Source organism: Marmota marmota, unplaced genomic scaffold (assembly GCF_001458135.2).
Source record: "Marmota marmota marmota unplaced genomic scaffold, marMar, whole genome shotgun sequence".
In the NCBI taxonomy this organism is placed as follows: Eukaryota; Metazoa; Chordata; class Mammalia; order Rodentia; family Sciuridae; genus Marmota; species Marmota marmota.
In genome coordinates this window covers 3,710,451-3,725,825 of record NW_026000001.1, presented here as the reverse complement: position 1 = coordinate 3,725,825, position 15,375 = coordinate 3,710,451, and the positions used below count along the sequence as shown (strand labels likewise).

At 65.7% G+C, this 15,375-nt stretch overlaps 2 protein-coding genes across 5 annotated transcripts in view; both read left to right on the top strand.

Moving 5' to 3' along the window:
• Positions 1-13,478, top strand: part of LOC107157050 (SH3 and multiple ankyrin repeat domains protein 3-like) — a 106,631-nt gene extending 93,153 nt beyond the window's left edge. Inside the window, exons 6-8 of the mRNA XM_048807614.1 lie at positions 8,222-8,391; positions 11,510-11,707; positions 13,084-13,478. Of these exons, the coding sequence (XP_048663571.1) occupies positions 8,222-8,391; positions 11,510-11,707; positions 13,084-13,478 (763 nt within the window). The remainder of the gene's footprint in view (positions 1-8,221; positions 8,392-11,509; positions 11,708-13,083) is intronic.
• Positions 8,184-15,375, top strand: part of Shank2 (SH3 and multiple ankyrin repeat domains 2) — a 204,170-nt gene continuing 196,978 nt past the window's right edge. For 3 of the 4 annotated variants that reach the window (XM_048807836.1, XM_048807835.1, XM_048807831.1), the window contains exons 1-2: positions 8,187-8,391; positions 13,084-13,197. The gene's annotated coding sequence lies outside the window, so the exon portion shown is untranslated. Of the gene's footprint in view, positions 8,392-13,083; positions 13,198-15,375 lie in introns of all 4 variants that reach the window. The other variant, XM_048807837.1, reaches the window with a different exon arrangement.

The following is a 15,375-nucleotide window of genomic DNA, read 5'->3' as shown; positions in this document are numbered from 1 at the left end:
CCCAGGGCTGGAGCCAGTGAGCCTGCTCCGCGGGGGCCTCTGGGCTGGGTGCGCCCTCCCGAGCCTCGCGCCCAGTGGGCAGCTTTGCAGGCCTAGGGCAGCTGGGAGGCTCTTGGGACGAGCCAGGGCAGGGGGTGCCAGCCTGGGCCTCCTTTCCCACCCTTGCACACCCACCTCTTGGTCCCCAAAGTGAGACAGCAGGAGGGCAGGAGGCAGCAAGTGGGACCTGTCTGTCAGCCCAGCGCACCTGTCCTCGCAACACCCCGCAGAGTGGCAGCAGAGCCCTGGCACAGGCCAGACCGAGGCTCAGAGGCCACCTCACACCCCAAGGATGGCTCACCGTGTCCCCAGCAGCCGCAGGAATGGTCTTAGCCACAGGGTGCGACTGCCCAGTACAGCAGGGGCTCTCGGAGCCCCTGGGTCAGTCTCTGAGGCAGTCCAGGTGACAGGAGCCTCAGGACAGGACAGCATCTAGGCCAAAGGGACCCCGTACTCTCTTGCCCCGGACATCCAGGGAGCTGCACTGGTCCCAGCGCCAAGCCCTGGGCACAGTCGGCCTCGTCACCCCCCTTCCAAGACTCCTGGGCTTTAGGTTCCACTCACTGTTGGGGCCTCAAGGTCTGGGTTTGATGTTTGGGGACTCCAAGGGACAGCAGTGTCGGTCACCGTCCCTGCCAACACCAGCTAGTGCTTGCTGAGACCCACAGCCAGCGCGGGGCCAGACCAGGTCCTGGGGTCAGGGCCTGGTGATGTGGAGTTCACATGGGCGTGGGCCCGTGGGCCTGGGTTTTCCTGCTGACGTTGGGTCTAGCACTTGGTGCTTGGTGCCTGGGGCCACCCGTAGCCCCTCCCTGGCTCCTCCCTGGCCTCCACTGCTGCCTGGATTCCCCATTCTGACCACACCAAGTCTTTCTGGACGAGGTCCTGCCCTTGGGCCAGTCCTGAGCCACACAGCGCCCAGCCTGCAGCAGGGTGTGAATGGGGAGGGGACAGTGCCCTGTGGTCCGGTCCAGGAGGGAGCTATTGTCCTGGCTGACCTCAGGCCGGGGCTGGGGTCTAGGAGCTGGGCGCACTGTTGTGGGGATGGAACACAGGTCTCCCGGCCCCTCAGGGCCCAGCCTCTCACCTGTCCACCCAGTAGGCCCTGAGCTCCCAGCCCATCCGTCTGTCCAGCAGGCCCTGAGCTCCCAGCCCGGCCGCCCCGCCCAGCAGAGCTGAAGCACGTGCCTGTTCCTGGTGCTGGTCTAGATTCTGGCTCTGAGCAGCCCCCGGGGGGAGTCCAGGTGCTAAGAACAGTTGAGAGCTAAATAGAGGGTCCCCCGAGACCCCGGTCCTCCCACCCGGCTGGAGTAGGACTGCAGTTTAGAGACGGCCCCTCCCCCCGAGGCCTAGCAGGTGGGGAAGGTGTGGGGCAGGGGTATCGGACACGCCACACAGGAGCGCCGGGAGGAGGGGCGTTCGCGCGTGTCTGTGCGTGTGCACATGTGGGTTGTGTGTTCGTGTGCCCTGTGTGTATGCGTGTAGGGTGCTCCCTGTGTGTGTGTGTGCCTATTTGCTTGTGCAATGTGCCCTGTGTGTGTGCGTGTAGGGTGCTCCCTGTGCGTGTATGTGTGCATCTGTGTGTGTGTGTGTGTGCCTATTTGCTTGTGCAATGTGCCCTGTGTGTGCACATGTAGGGTGCTCCCTGTGCATGTGTGTGTGCGTACCTATTTGCTTGTGAAATGTGTCCTGGTGTGTATTGTGATGCACTTGTGTGTACACAGGGCCGCATGTGTGTATCCGGCTGCTTCTGTGCATCTGTGTGTGCACATGTGTGGCCCTCAGCAGCCAGCCTGACTCTCATGATCAGCGCCTGGACTCCTGGACATGTTCTTTTGACCCACACCTCAGTTGCTGTGTGACTGCAGGCTCTTACTTACCTACTCTGTGCCTCGTCTTTGTGGACTATGAAATGAGGATCAGACAGTGACCGACTTCAGGTTGTTCTCAGGTTAAAGGAAGGCCCCTGGGGAGCCACTAAGGGCAGTGCCTTATACGTGCACCATCCTCACTGCCCGAGAGCCCGAATCCTGTCTAGCAAGCCCAGGGCTCCTCCAGGCCTTCCCCGGTCACCACAGCTGTTGGAAGGGTGACCGACTCGCCATGTTTCCCTGACGTGGGCGGGATAGCCCGTCCCCTAACCATGGGCCTGCTGCCTGCCCTGAGTCAGGAGGTCCTTGCAGCCTGGCCGTCACCCTTCCTTGAGATGGCACCCTGACCAGCCAGTCCTGCCTGGCCTGGCCCCTCCTCTGTCCTCCCCCTCAGAGTCTGCCTGTCCCTCTGCCCAGGACCAGCCCCTTGTTGGTGACAGCAGCTGTGCTCCCAGGGGAGCCCCGCCATGGGCACCGACCAGTCCACCTGTCCTCCCTGAACCCCTGTCCTGGCCAGGGCCTTTCAGTAGCACTGCCCAACAGGCGGGAGGAGGCTGGGGAGGCAGGATGGGGTGGGGCTGCAGGTGCCGCCCTGTCCCCTGTGCTCTGTGCTGGGGCCGAGTCTGTGCACAGCAAGGGCGTGCCGAGGACATCTGGCCACCCTGCTCACTCACCCATGGAGTGGCAATCTGAGGCCACCTGGGCACAGGGACAGCCAGGTGCATGAGTCTGCAGACATCCGGGCATGGACATCAGGGTGTGGGCCAGTGCACTGACCAGGCTGGGGTCAGAATGTCCCTCCAGCCAGCTGGAGCTGGGGCCTCGTGGCTGGAGCAGCCTGGCCAGGGTGGGGCTCCCCGGTCTGTGCCTGGGGAAGGGGCTGACCTCTACACAGGCAGGGGAAGGGCATAGTCTGGCCCAGGTGACGGGAGGACACCCAGCCTGGTATCCCAGCCCAGTGACCCCTCTGCTCCTCCATTGTCCTTGAAGCTTAGCACAGGGCCCCGTCCCCCATGGGCCCGCCAGCTCTCTCCTGGGGCAGACAGGGCCAGCGGGGCAGGCCTAGTGGGACATGGGAAGGGGCACGTTGGCCCTGGCCTCCTGGTGGTCTTGGGGCTCCAGGGCCCGTTCTGGTCACCAGCAGAGCCCAAGAGGTGGGGTTACGACCCCCTGTTGCTTGGAGAAGCCCTTGTCCCTCCCTCGGGGGCCCAGCACCAGCCCCGCTTCCCCAGCTTTGGGCAGGTCACCCGCCTCTGTGCCTCAGTGTTCCCGGACACGGTGGCCTCCTGGTGCCACCTCCTGTGCGTGGGGGGAGGGGTCATGGGGTCGCACAGCAGTCACATGCTGCAGCCTGGACCTGGTCGCAGTTAAGTCCCGTGGCCGCTCTGCTGAGCCTGCAGGTGGGCAGCATGGAAAGAGTCCTCGGCCGCTGGAGCTCCTGCGCCCCGTCCAGCATCCCGTGGGGGTGGGCGGACGCTGGCTGGGGCCAAGAGGCAGGAGAAGCGGAGATGGCCAGGCTGGTGGGGAGACGGCATCCTGAGCAAGGAGGGGACCTGCCCAGGCCCTGCAGCCCACACCACCTGTCCCCTGTGTGCTCACAGCCGAGGGGAGGCGCCACCCGGCTCCCCTCCCCGGGACTGAGCTTGCTTGCCTGGCCGCCAGACACAGAAACAGCGGGCAGCTGAGGGGCGCCTACGGGGACCAGAGCCAGCCTCAGGCCAAGCCTCAGGGCAGCCCTGGTGGGTGGGGTGAGGGCTCCCACCTGGACTCCTGCTGGCACCAGTGGCCTGCTTCCTCCCATCCAGGGCCTGTGCTGGGCAGGACCCCCACCCCAGGGAGGAGCTGACCTCCTGCAGAGAAGGGAAGCAGCCCCTGGAGGGAAGCAGGACAGGGGCCTCACGGAGCTCTTGGGGCTGTCCTGACCATGTCCTAACAGGAGGGGCTCCGGGGGCTTGGGGTCCAGGCCCTGTGTCACCCAGGCCTGCTGGGAGCTGAGGGCTCCCACTTTGAACATCCAGGCACTCCCGGCCCCCTGCTGCCAGGCCAGCCCAGAGCCTGTGGCTGGGCATCATGGAGAAGGAGGAGGGGGAGGGACACCTGCACCCGTCCTGGTCCTCAGCTCCGCCTGCGTCTCCTGCTCACCTTCCCCTGACCGTCCGTCTCCCCCGCCTCAGTCCCTGTGTGTCCCTGTCCTCGCAGACACAGGTGCAGAGGGGTGGAAATCACTGCACCGGGGGCACCGTCCCTGCCCCTGCTCAGGCGCAGGCTCTGCACTCACCCAGCCCAAGGCGGCGCCCTCTACTGGTGCCCAGGGGCACAACTGGGCCCCAGTCCTGAGAACCCCTGGGAGACACCTGGGTCCACCCACCCCGTCACCAAGGGTGGGTGGCCAGGGTCACCTGCAGCATATGGGTTCCATGTCTTTCTTCAGAGACTGGGCAGCAGGTCCCCAGGGCCGCTCTGGCCTCACCCACCCAGGGGACACTCTGGCCACCCTCTCATCAAACATCTGCTCCCGGGTGGTTCGGCTCAGCAGGAAGCAAAGGCTTGGGATGAGGCCAGCAGGCAGAGCTTGGTTTTGCTGGCCACCCGCTGGCTGTGTCTGCTGGGAACCATGGGCCTCCCCGAGCCCTGTCCACCTCTGGGCGTTCGGGACAAAATGGGAAGATGGTCCTGAGGAAGGGGACAGCAGCACCCCTGGCCTTCCTGCCCCCGGCAGAGGCCAGTTTCCCACTCAGTGCCGGGGAGGGACATTCTCCCCAGATGACACTTCCCAGTAAGGGGCAGGGCACTCTGAGGCCACGGAACCCCTGGGTGTCGCCGTGGGCTTCCGGCGGCAGGGACTCTTCCTGCTTCCTGTGTGGGTGGGAGCAGGTCTGGAGGGTTCTGGGGACCTGTGCACCCCTCCCCAGGGACAGAGCCCCATCTTGACAGGTGCGTGGGTGTGAAGGTGGCCGGGGTGCCCTGTGGCTCTGCTCTGTGCCCGCCCTACCTGCCCTCTATCTGCTTCCCGGGGGAGGTGGGGACCTGGACACGCAAGCCCACTCTCAGTGGAACAGGGACCAGATTTCCTCCATGAGGTGGTCACTGTGCCCCCCGCTCAGCCCAGTCCTGACCCAGAAAGTGGGGCACAGACCCTGCTGGAGCAGGCGTGGGGTACGACGTCTGGCTCTCCCGCCACCCTGTGTGTCACCTGTCCCCAGGGTACCGTGGCACCTCACTGGGGAGGCTAGGCATAGGCATGGGCAAGGTGCCCCAGGAGCAGGCCTGGCCAGCAGGCGAGGGAGGTGGAGGGCACACCTGGGGAGCAGGCGCTTGCTGGGCACCTACGGATGGCAGTCCACACCTGTGGCCCTCCGGGCTCCCCGTCTGTGGTCCCTGCTCTCTGACAGGTGGCCACCTGAGCCTGAGTTATGCCTCCTTCTGCATGCAGGAGGGTGTGCGTGCCCACCACAGATGTGAGGGAGGTGTGCCGTGCCCGGTGCTGACACCCTGGAGGACCTGGGGCCGTGGAGTCACACGGTCACAGTTCAGACCTCCCCGGGGAGTGGAGGACCCACCACCCGGAGGTGGAGAGGGGCCCCGTGAGCCAAGCAGAGAGGCTGATGTGGGAGGGGCTGCTGGTGAGCCCCTGTGGTCCCAGGTGGGGCTCTGGGCACCTCCCCACCTGGAGCCAGGGGTGGCCCTGGCTGGCACCCGGACAGAGGCTCCACGGCGGCCAGCTAGTGCCTGGCCAAGGAGGCCAGGAAGGGAAGCCTGCCGCGGGACGGGGGTGGTGGGCTCTGAGCTTTCTGGACTGCAGCCGTCAGAGAAGCCGGTGGTGCTGAGCCCAGCCGGGGACCTCTGTGCTGGACACGCCACCCTTTGTGCCAGAGCCTGTGACCGGCCATGTCCCCGAGCTCCTCCCTCCCTCCTCTGCAGGAGAGGAGCCTGGGAGGCACCGGCAGGCCCCAGGGCCAGGCCATCTGCCACCAGCCCTGCCCCTCCACACTGACCCGGTCTCCAGGCCTCCTCGGGCACCCTCCGTCCTCTGGCCTGTGCCGCTCCCCGCCCGCCTGTGAGCCCGTGAGCCCGTCCCGCCCTGCAGCTGAGCCCAGCAGCAGTGAGCTGGCCCAGGGTGAATGGAGACGCTCAGTGTGGAGGCTGCCCCACTCCCCGGGGTGGCTGGGAAGTGGCCCAGTTCCCTCATCCCAGTCACCCGACTCCACAGGGCCAGCTCTCGGAGACTCGGAGCCCAGGGACTTGGCCCTCCGACGGCTGGAATTCCAGCTGCTGCTCTTGGCCAGGACACAAGGAAGCGCGGGCAGTTAGGGCTGGGGAGCTGCAGACCCATCTCGCTGCGTGGGCTGGGCCCCGGGTGCCCTGGCCTGGCCTCCCCGTGCTCCACACTCAGGGGACAGCCACCGCTCATCCAGGCTGCTCTCGGGCTGCCACGGGGAGAGCAGGGCCGGGGAGGAGCCAGGCCTGGAGGCACAGGCGAGAGCTCTGTCCTTGTCCCATCACCACGGGGAGGAGCAGGCACCGGGGATGAAGGCCAGGTTGGCAGGTGGCCCCAGCGTGGTGGGCCAGTCTCCACCCTGCCCAGCCCTGTGGGCACCTCCTGGGGGGGCCGCTGGCTACCCAGCCGCACCTTCAGACAGGCGTGGTGCAGCCAAGGGCTCCTCATGGGTCACTGCCACACAGCCCTTGGGGTGCTCGAGGACAGTGACCTCCACAGGGCCCCACGGTGGAGGCCCCTGTCCAGGCAAGCAGGGGTTGAATGAGGAGGTGGCACTGAGGCCACACCCCACCCTGCGTCTCCACCTTGCGCCAAGGCTGCTTGGCAGTGGCAGGATTCTGAACCCTTAGGTCGGCAGCTGTCACTCAGTGGGAGAAAAGCCCAGGGGAGGCCACAGGTCACCTTTCTAGTGTCCCCAGCACCCAGGTGAGCCTCTAGGCTGCCCCTGGGCCACAGGAGGCCGGGTGGCCTGGTTTCCTGTGCTCGGAGCTTCATGTGGGTCAGGGACAAATCTGGGCCTTGGGGCTGAGCAGGCGGACCCTACGTCCAGTCCCCTCCGCTCCTCGCTATGGTATGAATCGTGGACTAAGTTTAGCAGGCCACAGCCCAATTACGCACACGCAGATTGAGCTCCTCCAGACACCAGCCAGGGTCCCCGTGACTGGATCCCACAATCGTGACGCTGAGCAGCCACCAGGGACCACGACGAACCGCAACACAGCGGCACGTCTCTGACGTTCCAGAGGCACAAACCAAACCCTGCCGCGAATTTCAGGGTGCACTCCGGGGTGTGCACAGGATGAGAGGCACACGGGGTTCACATTAAATGAAGAAGGTCGATCCCGTTGACAGCCTGTCCTTGTCACTGTCGAGGGAGCAAGATGAGATAAAAAGCTGCTCTGCAGGTGGCCCCAGCCCCGTGCCTCTGCCCGCCCATCTCTGGCCACCGCTGGGGACCTCTAGGTGGGGGCTGGCCTCACCCGATCGCTCTGTGAAATCAGAGACACAAAGCAAGTGAAGATCCGGGTTCCTCGGGGGAGCCGGGCCGGGAGCTGGACATAGCTGCTGTTCCTAGAGGTCCTGGGCGTTCCTCGCCCCCTGACGGCCGCTCACGCGGACGGGCACAGTGGGACCCAGGGCTCCCCTTCACTGCTGCCGCCACCTGAGTCTTTTATCAATTGTGGGAAAATATCCAGAACATAAGGTTTGCCCTCTTAATCACTTTTAAGTGCGCGGTCCAAGGGCGCTGGGCGCGCTCACCCTGCAGGGCACCGTCCACCTCGGCCTCCTGGGTGTGCCCACCTCCCCAGGCTGCGGCTCTGTCCACCAAATGTGACTCCCCAGCTGCTGGTGCCCTGTGCAGTGCTGTCTGCGTGGCCCCGGTGACAGCAGGCGGCCCTGTCCGGGGTCCCTGCAGTGCCTCTGACGGGCCTCTCCTGCTGAGCACAGTGTCCTTGGTCCATGCATGTTGAAGTGCGGGTCAGAGTGTCCCTTTAGTTCTGAATAATGCTCCCCTGTGTAGAAGGACCACAGTGTGTCGTCAAGGGACACCTGGGAGGCTGCCACCGTGCGCTGGGTGTGCTGTGCTGCTGGGGGCCGGGGAGGGCCTGAATCCCCTTGACGCCCTGCCTTTCCTGCCCTGGGATGTGCCCGCAGAGTTGCTGGGTCAGCTTGGGCCTTCACACTCGCCGCCCAGCCCATACACATCGCCGTCGCCCGCAGCCTCGTGGGGTCAAGGTGACGCTGGCAGCCTGGCGTGGCGGCGGAGCGTGGCTTTCTGACCTCGTCTCCCCTCCCTTCTTGTTCCCTCCAGGCCGCCTTTCGCTCCTGGTGCCAGCAAGGACTCCCTCCCGGCCTTCGAGTACCCGGGGCCCAAGCGGAAGCTCTACAGCGCAGTGCCTGGGAGACTCTTCGTCGTCGTGAAGCCATACCAACCCCAAGTCGATGGCGAGATCCCCCTTCACCGTGGAGACAGGGTCAAAGGTCAGTGTCTGGGGCAGGGCTGGCCGGCGCCCCTCAGCCTCCGTCGAGCCCCTGGAGGACCCGCTGGGGTGGCAGCAGAGACCGGGGGGTCAGCGTGGGGAACGGGGCTGGAGAGAAGACCCCACCTGCAGGGGTGAGCCAGCCAAGGGCAGGGCCTCCCCCACCAGAAAACCCCAGGACCCCCGAACAGGTGGGCTTGGGCAGGCCCTGGCCTGAGTATCCAGCTGGACGGTCCAGCTGTGGCCGAGGCCTGGTGTCTGCAGCACTCAAAGGAAGAGGTCCACCTGGTCAGAGGGATTCTCAGCAGAATCCTGGGACTGCCTGGAAAGCCCCCTCGGCTGCCGAGGGTGCCAGGAGGGGAGGTGGCTGTCTCCAATGCTCCTGCAGGGGCACCGTCATCTGGGAGGCTTCAGGAAGGTGAGCACAGGCGGCACGTGTTGGTCTCAAGGCCCCAGGGAGGCTAGAGAAGGGCAGTGGGGACCGTGGGGACCGTGGGGACACGGGGCCAGTGGGAACTCACTGAGTGGAGCATGAGGGACTCCACGCGTGCCCAGCATGCCCAGGCCCTGCCCTGGACAGGCTTCCAGCAGCACAAGGGAGGGGCTGAAAGTGGGCTCCTGACAGTGCCGTCGGCCAGCTCCAGTCCTGCCCTCTGCCCGGGCCACCTGGCCCACGGTGGTCATCGCTGCCTTTCTCTGACTTCTCTGGGCTTCTGCAAGGGTCTCGAGATGGCAGGGCCCCGTCCTGCCTCTGGTCCCGCTTCCCAGCTGCCTGGTCACTCGACAGCGTCCAACAGGTCTATTCCTTCCTCTTCCAAGTTCACTCTTTTCCTCTGACGTCCCTCGTGTGAATTTTATAATTTCAGAAATTACATGTTCACTGGGTTTTCCATCTGTATGCTTATTTTATTATTTGCCAAGACTTCCTGGTACTCTGGTGGGATTTTTTTGTTGATTGAAAACGTGTTGTTTTATCAGTTGGTGTAATTGCCACATGAACTGCCCCAACCGCACCTGATGGTCTCAACATCGGGTTCATGTCGGGTCTGGGCTCAGCAGCGTCTCCTCCCCTTGGGAACATGGTTCCTTCTCTTACTTCAAGTGTCTAGTAATTTTCCGTTGCTTTCTGCCCATCAGCCTGTGGAGCTACATCCTTGAGCTGGGGAGAGTCTGCTGTTCCAATCCCACGAGCGTCTTCCCTTGTTTCTGCAGTTGCCCGGGGAGAGCCCCGTGCTCCTGCAGGTCCAGGGGAGAGCCCCGTGCTCCTGCAGGTCCAGGGGAGAGCTCCGTGAAGGTCCCGGGCAGTGGGGCGTGGGCTTCCCTGAACTAGACCCTTTTAGTGATCCCAAGGGGTAGGGACCGTGTGGGGAGTCAGCTTGCAGGGTCCGCATCTGCACCCACCCTCTGTGACCTCTCATGACCAGGCTTCGCAGGTTGCAGGGGGACATCGGGCGCAGAAGGGAGCCCCACACCTGTCCATTGGCAGGGCTGTTGCTCACGAGGCTTCTGTGAGCTCCTCTGACCACAGCAGAGCCGGCAGGGCACAGGGGCTAGAGAAGCCCAGCCTCAAGGACCTCTCTGTCCCCCCTGCCCATGCCCTCACACCCTCCTCTCAGGTGACAGCAGATGCGGCCACCACCAGTGGGGACAGGCAGGTTCCCAGCACCGTCGTCCGGTCAGCACCAGGGATAACTCTGCAGAGAACCACGGCTTGCCCAGCCGGTCAGCCGCATGGGCCGTACCACTGCCCAGGAGGCCAGGGAGGCTGGAGGCTATGCACACATGTGGCGTGCCTCTCACCTCTGCCGTGGACACTGCCCAACCCGGGACCCCCTTCACCACCTGGTCCACCCCTCAGCCCAGGCTCTGCGGTCAGCTGAGCCCCTGCCACAGCCCTGGGCCTTCACTCCAGAGGACCCCTCCCCCATCAAGCCAGGCTCATGGGGCTTCTGGTCAAGCAGGACGACAAGGGGCCTGCAGGCCTTCCCAGTGACCCCTGCCCAGCCACGTCCCTTGGGCCTTAGTGGCCTCCATAAATGTGGCACGATGGTGGGGAGGTCCACGTGGGGAGGTCCACGTGGGGACAGGTGTGTGGCACTGCTTTCTAGGCTGGTGACGTTTCTGGTTCCCAGGCTGCTGATCCGTCTGTGGGGGTCCATGCCAGTCATTCTGCGCAGCTGACCCCTGCTGGACAGCTGCACATGTGGGTGGAGCCCGGTGGGAGAGCCAGGGCCCAGTTTGGGGCTTAGGCTGAAGGGCAGCCCCTGGAAGAGCTGGGCATGGCGTGGGGCAGGGGCAGGAGCGTGTGGAGCAAGAGGAGAGGCCTCAGGACAGGAGTGTGCCGTGTAAGAGACGTCCCCGGAGAGCGCCTCTGTGTCACCCCCTCCTGGCACCGTCCTTGTGACCCCAGGGCCCTGCACATCCTGGGTAAATTCAAAGTGCAGCTGTGTGGAAATCCCGGCGTCCCCAGGGTCCATTCCAACAGGAGACAGGGCAGAGTGTGGGAGGTGGCCCCCGGGTCCTCCCCGGTCCTCCATGGCTGGTTTCTGCCCCAGACGGAGTGGACAGGGAGTGGACAAGTGGACCGGTGTGGCAGGTGGAGAGCCCCGCCCTCGGCCACCCAGCTGGTCAGACAGGGAGTGTCTGGTTTCCAGCTGCCCAGGGAGACTGGAGGGTCCTGGAGGGAGAGGTCCACCAGGGTGCTGGGCGTGGTAGCAGGGCACGCTGGCCCTGAAGACAGCGAGCAGTGCCCCATCCGTTCCTCGGATGCCCTGCAGCATCGTCTGTGGGGACAGAGGCGTATGTGGACGGTCCTCCCTCTCGCAGGCTCCCAGGGCCCTGGACGTGCTGCACACGCCCCACCCGGAGGCAGAGCTCTCGTGCCACACACCGGCCCCTCACCACTGTGCTGTCAGTGCCCCCCCCCACCGCGCTGCTCCTCCACAGTGCGGTCAGCAGCCAGGGCTCAGGGCACAGCCGCCCTGGACCATCCCACCGCAACACGGGGAGCGAGGTGGCATCCTGGAGCTCAGTGGGCCTGGCTCCTGTGTTCCCCACAGAGAGAACGGGCCCCAGGGCCCTCCGACTCCTGGCCCAGCGTCCTTCCTTGTTCCCCACAGAGGACTCCTCTGTCCTCTGCATCTCCTCGCAGGGACAGAAGGGTTACTTGGGTGAATTAAGTCACCGACTGGTGAGGGACCCAACTCCCCCCACAGCCCCACCTCAGGGAGTGCAGAACCTGCAGGGGCCACACCGGGTGCAGGACTCAGGTGGCTGCCAGCAGCAGGTGAAGCTGGGACGGCCACCGCTGGGCGTGTGTGAGCCGGGACAGGACCCGAGGCTGCCCTCCACCCACCCCATGCCCTCTCCCAAAGAGGACCCTCAGCTGCCAGAAACTCCAAGGTCCCACGCACTGTCCACCCAGAGAGGACAGCGTGGAGGGAGCCAGCAGTGGGGTCCTGGCCGTGCCTGGCACTCACACCCGGCACCCACAGCGGCGCGGTAGCTCAGGAGTCTTATCCCCCCCCCCGCACCTTCCATCCAGGAAGGTCCCAGCGGGACCTGTCCCTCAGCAGCAGGATGAAAGGGGCTCCTCACAGGCCTGGGCTGTGAGGCCCCTGCTCCCTCCCTGCTGCCCTGCTGCCCGGGGCTCTGTGGGGCTCTGTGGGCTGCGTGGAATCCAGGGGGATGGCCCCGTCCTGGGAGGAAGCTGGGCTGGCGGCTCTGGCCGCGTGGGTCAGCTGTGTGTGGTCTGTTCCATGTGGGTCGCTCTTCAGATGACGAGGCAAGATCCTGCAAAGCCCGGGTTTTCTGTGCGTTGACCTTCGACAGTCAGGGGCCGCATGGATCTTTATCTGGCCCTTGGGTTAAACTGAGGCGGCAGGAAGGGCCCTCTCTGCAGGCCGGGGCTCCGCACCCCGAGTGCTGTCAGAGAAGACCCCTGTGGAGACCCCTGCCCGGCAGCACAGCTGCGTTCCTGGTGGGGCAGGGGAGGGGGCGCGGGGGTCCCTCCCCAACGTGCCACCCGAGTCCGCCCTTCACCTGGAAGAGCATCAAGTGGGGCTGTGGGGAGCCGTGGGTCCTCGTGACTCCCCCTGGTCCCCGGCACCTGTGGACCCGTGTCCCTCCCTTGTGCTCAGCCGCGAGGCTTCAAGACAGATACCCTCATCCCTTCAGCCCGAGGACCTACTGTGTGCCTGGCACCCCACCCAGGGTGGCAGTGTCGGACCCTGCACTGAGCTGTTCACCGTCCTGGAGACGGGGACGGCTGTGTCTGTCCAGCTGTGCAGTGGGCCCCGAGGACACGGCCACTGTGTGGCTCCTTGGCTTCTCTCTAAAGGTGGGGTTTTCCTGCCAAAGTCAGAAAGAGACGCGCACGCGCACCCGCCGCAGCCTCATGGACGGGCTCCCTGGTGGCAGGCCAAGGCCGGGGCCCCAGGGACGGTGCTGGCCCCGTGGGCCTTTCCACTGGGCCTGTCCTTGCGGGTTTGGGGTGGCACTCATGATCGTCACACAGCCCTGTCCCCTCCGACTGCAGATTCTGTCCTGCTCTTGGAGACGCTGACCAGGCCCTGGGGCCTCCTCCCGGCTCCCTCCCTACCTCGGTGCCCAGCCTCAGGGCGTCCTCAGGGGAGAAGTCCCTGGTGGGTCACCCCACGTCCCCTGGCTGACTCTCTCCCTTCCTGTCCCCTAGTTCTGAGCATCGGCGAAGGTGGCTTCTGGGAAGGCAGCGCCCGCGGCCACATTGGGTGGTTCCCGGCCGAGTGCGTGGAGGAGGTGCAGTGCAAGCCCAGGGAGGGCCAGGCAGGTAAGCCCTCGGCCGCGGCCACCGTCACCGCTCCCTGCCACGCGCAGCGGGTCGGCTGTGGTGGGGTCGACGGGGGACTCCTCTGGATCCTGGACACACTGGTTCTGTTTTGTGGGCTTCGCCCAAGCCAGGGACTCCTGCAAGGTGGCGCGAGTGCCCAGCGCAGGGTGGCTCAGGCGCGTGTCCTGGGAGGGGAAGTCTGTGGGCGCGTGCCTTCCCCCCACCCCACGCGGATGTTGGAGCTGTCACACAAGGGCGGCCATGGCTCAGGAACCCCGTAGATCTGTTCTGAGGGCGCGAGGGCCGGGCGTGGCCATGGGCGGTGTCAGGAGACGTCTGTGGGAGGGCAGGGGAAGGGGGGCCTCAGGCGCTCAGAGCTCACCGGCCTGCTGGGGTGGGCACTGGGGCCACGAGCTCTCTCAGATGTGCCCGGCTCCTGAGGCCCAGCAGGGAGTCCGCCCTCAGGCCTTGGGGCCTGCGCGGTCACCGCAGGGTGCTGGGTTCCCAGTCTCTGCTCAGCAAAGAATGGACACAGAGTGGCCAGCAAAAGCAGGTCCATTGCAAAAGTGACAAAGGCAGACTTCTCCAGAGGAAGGGCCGGAGCTGGGGGTCTGGTGGGCTGGCCTGTCCCTTCTGTGGTCTCTGAAGGTCCTCCTCTCCTTCTCCTCCCTGTCCCTGGTCTCCTCGCTGTTATTGACTGGTGTCCCCTCTGCCCACGCGTCTGTTTAGTTTTTCTATTGGGTCCCTGTTTAGGGGCACGAGTACAGCGTGTCTGTCTGACGGGGTCCCTGGTTGTGTCCTGGGGCCCCGGGGTTGGCTGCTTGTCGGTGTTTATTGTGGGTGGGGACAGGGCAGCACACAGGGCATTTCGTCCAGCGGGAAGTCGGCCTCATCAGGAGACCCTCTCCACGCCCCCTTGTGCTGGCCCTGCCCCGACCTCCCAGCTCGCCGTCCTGCCCGGCTGCCGAGGCCCTTCCGCGTCCCCTCGCAGGGCCCAGTGCGTGCTTCCCCCTGTGCCGGGCCCGCTCTGGCCCCCGGGGCTGCAGGCTTCGCTCTGTGCTGGGCCCCGGAGGAGGCTGCTCAGTGCACACCCAAGACTAGGTTGTGGGGGTCAGGGCGAGACCCGGCCAACCGGACCTTACAAGAGAGAACAGGAGCATGCTCTGCTGGGAGGGTGGCCAGGGGTTGTGGCCAGCAGGCAGCAGCCAAGGGTTTTGCTGGACGCAGTGATGGACACGCTGAGCCCCAGAGCCAGCTGCACCTCCTGGCCTGTGCGGTCCTCCCCTGGTCCTCCCCTGCCCCACCTCTTACCCCTGCTCTGTCCCACCCCCTAGCGGGCTCACAGCCTGTCTGTCCTCAAGGACCTCGGCCACCCTGGGCCACCCTTCTGTGCTTTTCCTGGAAAGACGCTGGTGTGCCGCTGGGTGTTGCTGGCTATGCCACCCCTGGGCGGGCAGCCCTGGAGGGCCACGCGGGGGGGTCCTGGGCCTCCCACTCTCCCCATCCTCTGGAGATCACTGGCCTCTGGTGAGTGGTCAGGAAAGGGCAGGGGACTGCCGCCTCCCCAGTCGCTGCTGGGCCTTCCACCACCTGGACCTGGACTATCCGGGTGGCCGTGTCCCCAGGTGGGAGCCTGGGGCTGTTCCTAGCCCCGTGGGGTGGAGCCTGGGGCTGGTGTTCTCCCGAGCCGGGCCCGGGGTCGGCTGCTTGGTCAGTGATTACTGTGGGGTGGGGACGGGGCGGCACACAGGCTGGCACACCCTGGGGGCTCCCGGAAGGGCCCTCCTGCTCTCGCAGGGCAGGACTTGTCCTTAAGGGAGCAGTGTCCTCTGCCTGGCAGAGGCCGCTCCAGGACCCCTCACGCCGTCCCAGCTGGCCACTTGGGGAGGCAGATCAGACGGATCCCAACTGGCGGTGGGCGGTGGTGGAACAGAGGTGCCTTGCGTGTTCCCACCACCCATGTCCCATGTGCCCCGGCCCGGCCACCTTGCTGGGGCTTGAGAGCCAGACAGGTGGGCACACGTCCTCGCTGTACTTAGGGGCCAGGCCCCACTCCCTGCCTGGCACGGAGTCCTCCTCGCTGCCGCCTCCCCGGCCACCACCAGCGAGCTCCCTGCGCCGAGCGGGGGACAGTCCTCGCCGGCCCGTCTGCCCAGCGTGGCGTTCCTGGGCAGCCCG